Genomic DNA, 9,288 nt, shown 5'->3' with positions numbered 1-9,288 from the left:
CAAATAACTAATTAATTATATTATATTACCTGATCTTTTTAAAATATTAATTTATATTCTTAATTTTTTTGGTCTTATATTAAAATTATTATCTTTTTTAGTTATTTTACATCTAAATTTATTTTTTTAATTATCTATCCAAATAAGATTTAACTTTTTAAACTGATTTTTTATGACTTTCAATTCAAATATAAATTACATTATACTGATTAATTTTTACTCCAACTCACATTTATAAAAATAAAAGAGAATAAAAATCTATTTTTTCACCGGCAACCCAAACACTCAGTAATTTCTGCCGCTCGTGCTGCCGTTCCCGACTTCTTGTTCACTCTCTCTCGGCCTCTCCACTCTCTTATCGCATCTGCTTTTCACGTGTAGCCTCTGCGTCGTGTGCTTCTGGCCGGCCGTCGTGCTTGACCAGTCTAGCTTGTTGCCCTCCGCCGTCACCTCTGCAAGACTATTCGGGTGTTTGCTTGCTTCTTCCTTCTTGCTCCAGGTCCGTCGCCTTTCTTCTTCTTGTTGACTTTGCTGAATAAATAAATAATTTTTGCTCAATGTGAGCTCTGGGTGCGAGTTGATATGGGTTGAATCCCCGCACCCCATAGTATTGCGGATCTTCTGCTTAACTGAGATTGTCTTTAAGTCATTCGTGTTAAATTTTCATGCATCCGTGCTTCATTATCTTCTTTTATTTTATTGGTGGTGCTAAGGGAACTGATGATCTGGTTAGAATTTGTGTGGGAACGATCACTGGATATACCATTATTTGGATTTTTGAAGTTTCTATTGTATCAGCCACAACCAACATGGTAGTTAGTTCCTCTTTGGTACTTCCATAGAAGATGAGAAAGAGAGAGATTTGGCAATATTCTATATCCCGCACACATAGTACTTGCATTTGTCTAAAGTAAACTTGTAGGAATCTTTCGTGATCTACTTTTTTCCTGGCGACCAGAGTATATGTCATTATTCAGATTTTAGATCATTTCAGCTTATATGTGTTTTCTATTATTTTTAGATTGAATTATATCAGCCACTGCCAGCATGTTAATTAGTTCTTCTTCGGCTTTTGCATAAATGAAGAGAAAGGGAGAGACTTCACCATATTCTGCATCCCACTCATAGTTAGTGGTTCACATGGAGACACGCTGCAGGAGTTATATGAGTTCGGAAAGTATCAAATAAGCTTAAAGGGAAGTTCTATCAAACTGCTATATGACCAGTAATATTATATGACAGCACAACAAGAGCATAAAGTTGGGGTAACACAGGTGAGGATATTGAAATAGAGATGTGTCATACAAGAATAGATAAGATTTGTAAGGAACATATATGAAAAAGAGCTGACATGGAATATATTGAAGAGAATACGATAGAAAATCATTTAAGGTGGTTTGGATATATACAGAGAAGGCTATTAAAGGCGTTGTTAAGGAGGGTAGATTAGATAGTTTATAGTCATTTGAAAAGGAGAAGAGGAGGACCAAAGAGAAAAATGTATCTAAAGATTTGTTTAACAATAGATCTAAAGTTTTGGTTGTCGATAGAGCATAATAGCATTGTGTGATCCATGTAGCCAACCTCATCTAGTGGGATAATGCTTGTTGTTATTGTTCAATTTTGTTATCCACTTGTTGAAGCAAGTTGACATGTTAGATAAAGTATTTGATTAGTTTGATAAGTATATATTACTTAATTGTTATAATTTCTTGCTAGCAATTAAGCGTGGTGGATGAATAAATGATCGCATACTTTTGTAGAGCCCAATGTTAGGCATCTCATATGCTCATATGTGTATGTACTTTGAATTTGTTTTTCGGTGTCATATACTTGTGCGTGTATATATAGGTTTTTGTGCAGCTTAAATTATGTTAATTATAATGGTGGAAATCGCTTCACTGAATAGTAGGGATTGCAGGAATTTTTTGCTATCCTCTTCAGCCTGTGGGCCATTACCGCGGCATCTATTTTTTTGTTTGTAATGTTAATTGAATTTGTTGTGATTGACGTAGTTTTCCTATGAAATTAGAGAGATGATTGCTTATCTGGTTTGGGTGTAATGATCATAGTTTCTAGCTGCTTTATGGCTTTAAATGTCTTGGAAATTGCTAGTAAGTTATGTGACTTTAAATTACTGGCTTGCTCTGAAATTTCTAATTCTAATTCTAATCTTCAATCTGTCGTTGCAGTATTGGCTCAAGTTGGATTAGGTAGAGGAGGAGCTTTTGTAGCAACCTGAATCTCCTTTTGGGGCTGTCAAATGAAGTGGTATTCTCTCGTTTGCTAGCTGAAGGAAGTGGAAGTACAGTAAAATTCAACGTGAACATCACTGCTGAAGGAAGAAGAGTGAGAAACTGCAAGGAATTTGCAATTAAGGACCCATTTTGAGTGGCTAGATGTAACAGCTCAGATTTTGTTTTGGGAAGCAAAACAGTGCGTTTTGAATTAGTGGAGAGGCAGTAGAGGGAAGGGTTGGTGGAGAGAAGCTGACTCTGCTGCGGACTTGTTTCATTCTGTATTCGCTGCAATTGTAGCCACCTGCTGTGTTTCTGGGTTTGCTTTCTTTTTTCACAATGACTCACCAAACAATTTAGGTAATGTGGAAGATACCTTCCACCAACATGTCATTGATCCCTCAGCACAGGCTTCGTTTTTTCTTACGATTAAGCAATTTGTGCTCGAAGGCACGTCTCCCTAGTGAGCCTCATGTAGACCTGGAAACATCAAATTCCACTTTTACTTCAAGTGACAATTATCCTGAGCAAATCACATCGAAATCGAATCATATGGAAGGAGTTTCATCTGCAATTGATTTGGATGAAAGCTTATGTTGTGAGGATCTGCCAAATGCTGACTTCATTGAACCCATCGTGGGTGATTTTGTTTCAACTTCAAAGCATGTCGTGGACACCCTATTAAGTTACAAGAACCAGCCCATAGCAGCTTTAAAGTTCTTCAAGGGAATAGAATGTAAATGGGGTTCTATAAAAACCGCTGATGCTTTCTGTTTGTTGCTTCATATTTTGACATTTCACTCCAAGACTCGTGGGGTTGCTCAGGATCTGCTCGGCAACTATATTGTTGGTCATTCAGATTTAGCTCCTAGTGCATTTGTGCAACTACTAGTTGAGTGTGCAGGAACGTACAAGCTTGAATCAAGCTCTCGGGTTGTCAACTATTTAATGAATAGTTATGTTAAAGCTAATAAACTCAAAGATGCTGTTGATTGTTTTAAAACGATGGTAAATCAAAATATTGATCCTTGGGTCCAATTTATGAATCGCCTTTTGAAAGCAATGGTTAAGGGGAACATGATTGATGAAGCACTAGATTTGTATGATGAAATGATTCGAAGAAGAATCTATGGCAATTGTTTTACACTAGATGAAGTAATGTCTGCATGTTTAATACAAGGGTATCATGAAAAGGCAGAAAAGTATTTCAAAGAGTTTAGGGCTGGAAGGCCAAAACTTGATGCTTTGGGATATGACATCGTTATTCAAGCTGCTTGCAAGTGGCCTAACTTAATGTTGGTGTGTAGTCTACTGAAGGAGATGCAAGATATGGGTTGGGTGCCCTCTGAGGGCACATATACACGTGCCATTGGTGCTTGTGCGAAGCATGGAAATGTCACAGAGGCATTGAGGCTTAAAGATGAGATGGTGAACAGTAATATACCAATGAACATCAAAGTCACAAAAAGTTTGATAAAATTGTATTGCATGCAGGGGAATATTACTACTGCATTAAAGTTGTTCAATGAAACACTTGAGGCTGGACTTGCTCCTGACGAGGATACTTTCTCTCTTTTGATCAATTGGTGCTCTAAGATTGGGAATATGGAGAAGGCATATGAAATTTTCTCCCAAATGAAACTCATGGGCATCCAGCCTACTTCCTTTATTTTCAATTGCCTTCTAAAAGGATTCTTGAAACAGGATTTGCAAGAAGATGCAAATAGATTGTTCGATGAGGCACTTGAGCATGGTGCTGCTAATGTTGTGACATATAATGTCCTCTTATCCTGGCTCTGTGATCAGGGCAAGATTAATGAGGCTAATAATTTGTGGGATAAGATGATGGTTAAGGGAATTGTGCCTTCCATAGTCTCTTACAACAGCATGATACTTGGCAGCTGTAGAAAGGGTCATGTTGATGATGCAGTTAGGGTGATGAATGAGATTCTAAAAGCAGGTTTAAAACCAAATTACTATACATATACTATTTTAATAGATGGATTTTTCACAAAAGGTGACTCTGAACATGCACTCAATCTGTTTGACCAAATGGTGGCTGCAAAAATTGCGCCAACAGATTTCACTTTTAACACGGTTATAAATGGCTTGTGTAAAGTTGGTCGGACGTCTGAGGCAAGGAATATGTTGAACAAGTTCGCTGAGAAGGGTTTTGTTCCTACATTAAGGACTTACAATTGCATCATCAATGGATATGTCAGGGAAGGTGCAGTCACTACAGCATTGTCTGTGTATAAGAAGATGTCTGAAGATGGAATCCCACCAAATGTTATCACTTATACCATTTTGATTAATGGACTTTGCAAAAGCAATGACATTGGTCTTGCTTTGAAAATGCATGATGATATGAGAAATGTTGGTTTTGAATTGGATATTACTGCATACGGTGCTCTTATTGATGGGTTCTGCAAACAGCGAGACATGGAAAATGCTTGCAGACTGTTTTCTGAGCTCTTGGAGGTTGGTTTGTCTCCTAACACCGTTATTTATAATAGCATGATCAGTGGTTTTAGAAATTTGAAAAATATGGAAGAAGCATTGAATTTGCACAAGAAAATGATTAATGAGAAAATTCCATGCGATTTACAAATATACACAACATTGGTGGCTGGGCTTCTCGAAGACGGTAAATTGGCCCTTGCTTCAAATTTTTACTCAGAGATGCTATCCAAGGGTGTTGTGCCTGATATGATCATGTGCACTACTCTGATAAATGGACTCTGTAAACGAGGACAAGTATCAAATGCTCTAAAGATCCGGGAAGAAATGTATATGAGTAATATAACTCCTACTGTTCTTGTTTATAACACTTTAATTTCTGGACTCTTTAGGGAGGGCAATTTACAAGAGGCAATTAGATTGCATGACGAGATGCTTGATAGAGGTCTTGTGCCTGATGACACTTCCTATGATATGCTCGTAAATGGAAAGTTCAAGGGATCAAATCCTCTGGTTAGATTTAATTTGCATTAACAGGATCTAATCCAATGTTGATGCATGTCTCACAAGTCTTATTTTCCATAACCTTAGGACCTAGAAACTAAGTTGAAATTATTTTCCTTTAGATTGCAGTTCCATTTGAGTACAATTTTAATTCTTTCTCTGTTGGAATTCCTCTGATGGATCAAGAGTATAATGGATTCAATCTGATGTTCCGTTTGAACTCAACTATGGTTTTAGCAAGTATAAATGAATTCTGTCAGTTGGAGTCTTGTTTGGCCAAGGTTCAAGAGTGTAATGTGGATCAGATATCCCGCAGAGAATTAAGCCATTTGAAACCTGACATTTTTAATTGCTCAATGCTACAGCGTTAGCTTTTGAGCAGCTGACAGTGGCCCCAAGCAGGTGTGATCTTGACGAAACCTGTAATTTTCTTTTCCTTGGATTAGATTAATTTTGTTACTTCAATTTTCTCTGCGGAAAAAGTGTTGGATGATGTTTTGTGCTGGTGCTTGGCTAACTGATAGAACCTGATTCTGTGTCAGAGTTAGTTATTCTCCCCACTGTTAAGTTTTATGCGTCTGTGACGAGACAAGGATGGTCGTCATCAATTTTTCCTTTCTCTTATTAAACATGTGAAGAGCTTTATTATGAACTTGTTTCTGCTCTGGAACTGTTTCTGGTCTATTATGTAGGGTACTGTTATTTGTTATTTTGAAGTTGACCCTCAAAGTTTATGGCTGTTTCTATTGTTAAGAAATTAAGAACAATAAAGCCTAAGACTGAATCTTGTGCATCTGTTATATCTCTGGATATGAATAATGGTAACATCTTTTCACACTAAAGAAACTCTGTTCATGTTTTATTGCTATCAATTAATGTATAGATGAATTAAGTGAATTATTGGTGATGTCTCGTTTTGTAGTTCTGGATTTCGTCGAAGCGAACACTTAACCTTTTCTTGATAAACCTTTGTGATAATTTGTAATATAGGCAAAGGTAGCTCACATAAAAACAAAAATTACACACAAGTCCCAAGCTATAGAGTCCTTTCTAATGTTGAAATTAATGTAAAGTTCCCACGAACCTGTGAGTAAAACATTGGAATTGTGAAAAGATATTTTTGCCCTCACTGATTGAAAAGGAAAACAAAAGAAAAGAAAAGAAAAGAAAAGAGATGTCAGTTCGCGCATTTTTTTCTGGCACACGAGTAAGGTAACAAGCTTTACAATTAGTGCTATTATCTTCATTATTCCAATGGAGCTATCTTTTTGCTTCATTGTCTTCGTAGGTCTGATCATTCACAACATTTATATTCTTTTTCCCTATAATATAAAAGTTTAATCTTGATTTGAATTTTGATTAGATGTGGGTGTGTCGGTACTGGGGATATGCTTTGGCTCATATGTGGAGTGGCTGGCCCATTTTAATTGTATGTTCTCTTAATCATTTTAGGTGTTGTTTCATTATGTGTAGATAGGGTTATGAATTTATGCTTTGTTTTTTGGTCTATTATGCTCTCTTTCTATGTGCCTAGTGAAAATGAATGAATGTGGCAGAAGTTTTTGGTCTTAGAACTCCTATTATGCGAAGGCAAAATGTGTTGTTAATAGATGCATCGAAGGTCGTCAATATAACTATTTTACTTGTCAATAACAAGTGTTTGTCATAGGTTTATATAAAAGATGGTGAGTTCAAATAGGAAGCATCTGTTTTGTTTCCCTCGTATAGGGAGAGAATTTAATAGTAAAAAAAGTGAAATACAATATGTTGGGTATAGTGTGAGAATAAGAACCATAAAAGAAGGTTCAACATATGAAGATTGAGAAGAATGATAGCATCAATTGCAGAAAAAAGAAGACAACCTTAAGGGGGAGTAGGTCATTTAAAGAACAACTTGTATGGTGATGAACTGTTGACTTTGCTACGTGGAACCGCCAAAGCAAGAGGAAGGAAAAAAAAAAACTCCAACATATGTTATTTTAATTTGTATTTTGGACAATGAACCTTAATTTTATAATTAGTGTAATGACTTCATTGTATAATTCATGTGTATTGATATGATCTATGTGATTGATGAAGGTTTTGAAATGTAGATTGTGTGTTGAAATGAATATATATGAGGTTTATATATGAATTTTGTGGAATGCCATTAACAAATGTAAAGGTGTGGATTGACAAGTCAATATGAACTAATTAAGAAGTCAAGGGGTTTCAGTTGATAATTTAATTTTTGAAATAATATTAGGTTCAAACTATATGAAATTATAACAAAAATGTGTTGTATAACCCAGTGTAAGCTGAAAGCATGTGTGATTAGAATATGCAAAGTTATTGGATATTAAATAATAAGTTTTTGTGAGAATTTTTTGTGTAGAATACTGTTGACAGGTTAATGTGTAGCTATTGAGATATCAGGGGGTATCAGTTGATAGCTCAATCCAAATCAAATCAAATTATGACAAAAAATGTTATATAATTGAATTTAAGCTAAAAGCATGTGTGATCAGAATATGTAAAGTGATATGAGATTAAATAACAGGTTTATATCAGAATTTTTTTGCACAGAATGCTATTGACAAGTGTAAGGGCGTTCCTTAACATGTCAATGTGAAGCTATTGGCAAGTCATGAGCTTAAGTTGACAACTTAATTTCTGAGATAATATTAGGTTTATATCATATCAAATTATAATAAAAAATTATTATATAACCAAATTGTAGCTGAAAGCATATGTGATTAGAATATGGAAAGTGATATGAGATTAAATGGTTGGTTTATATCATATTTTTGGTACAGAATGCCATTAACAAGTGTAAGGGACTTGCTTGACAACTTATTGTGCCCGAATTGTAATCTTTCTATAAAAGGAAAGGAGAAGGAGTCGCTACCAAGTTTTTAAATAATAATTTTGAAAACCTAAAAAGCATGGTCTATGAAAATCAGATAGGGTTCGGGAATCGACTATGTAGGAAAGATGTTAGACACCCCACAAGATAATTGACTCTTGATCCCTTTTTAGTTTTCGTAGACCATGTTTTTTAGGTTTTCAAAGTTATCCTTTAAACATTTTGGTGGTGATTTCTTCTCCTTTCCTTTCACAGAAAGATTATGATTTGAGTGTGACAGTTTGACAACTGCACTGGAGACTTGTAGAGAGTCAAGCTCATTTAAATTGATCATTCAAAATAATATGGCCTTAGTTATATTTTTATTACACTTATTTTATTTGTTTATTTATCTTTTATTTATTTCTTATATTTTTATATTATTTGTTTTCTATTCATGTTTTTCCTATTTGTCTTTTTTACTTTCTATTTATTTATTTTGTGATCTAATTAGCATATAAGGGTGAGGTAAGAGCTAGCTCAACAAGTTTCTATGCTCTCCACACACACTAAACACTCACACTATCTACCTCACACACATGTTGGCCCTGTAAACCTGTCGGTGAGTGCCTTAGTGAGTGAAAATTTTTAACATTTTTCCTGTGGGGCCTTGGAGGTTATTATGAAGACTTCATTTTAGTTATTACCTATTTAATGGAGTTGATCCCAACTACAATTGCCAAATTTTCATACCCGAATTGTGATCTTTTCGTAAAAAGAAAAGAGAACGAGTTGCCATCAAAGTTTTTAAAGGATAACTTTGGAAACCTTAAAAAAATGGTCTATAAAACCGAACAAGGTTTAGGAGTCAATTGTATGTGGCGAAAGTGTGTGGCTTGCACTTCTTTCTTAGAAAAGAACTCTTTATACGTCTTTTTCTAACCATTACTCTCCTATTTATAGGCTCAAGTTAGGGTTTTCCAATTTTCTTTTTATTTTTGTTTTTTCCTCAACTGTGACTCATAATATGACTTCCTATTTAAACAAATAATTATCATCAATTGTGATTTTTATTTCTGTTTTTGTTTTTTAAATTTTTCACAATAATGACATGAAAAGATATTTTTACATTAAGGAGATAATAATTTTAAATGATGGATTTTGATTTTTGATTTTTGAATATTTTATTTTCCTTTTGTAAAGAATCCATTATGTATTTCTTAATTTGGAGGTCATCGGCTTTAAATTCTCATCTTTAATTTT

General features: G+C 34.8%; 1 protein-coding gene across 1 annotated transcript; it reads left to right on the top strand.

The window, feature by feature from the left end:
• The first annotated feature begins 2,789 nt into the window (after positions 1-2,789).
• Positions 2,790-5,481, top strand: LOC114756874 (pentatricopeptide repeat-containing protein At3g54980, mitochondrial-like). The gene has a single exon (XM_028945814.1). It carries the CDS (start codon positions 2,790-2,792, stop codon positions 5,229-5,231), a length of 2,442 nt encoding a protein of 813 aa, XP_028801647.1. The 3' UTR covers positions 5,232-5,481.
• Positions 5,482-9,288: the final 3,807 nt, after the last annotated feature.

The sequence above is a fragment of the Neltuma alba genome, unplaced genomic scaffold (genome assembly GCF_004799145.2).
Source record: "Neltuma alba isolate B1F8T4 unplaced genomic scaffold, ASM479914v2 tig00001412_pilon, whole genome shotgun sequence".
Lineage (NCBI taxonomy): Eukaryota > Viridiplantae > Streptophyta > Magnoliopsida > Fabales > Fabaceae > Neltuma > Neltuma alba.
This window is presented reverse-complemented; position numbering and strand designations above follow the sequence as displayed.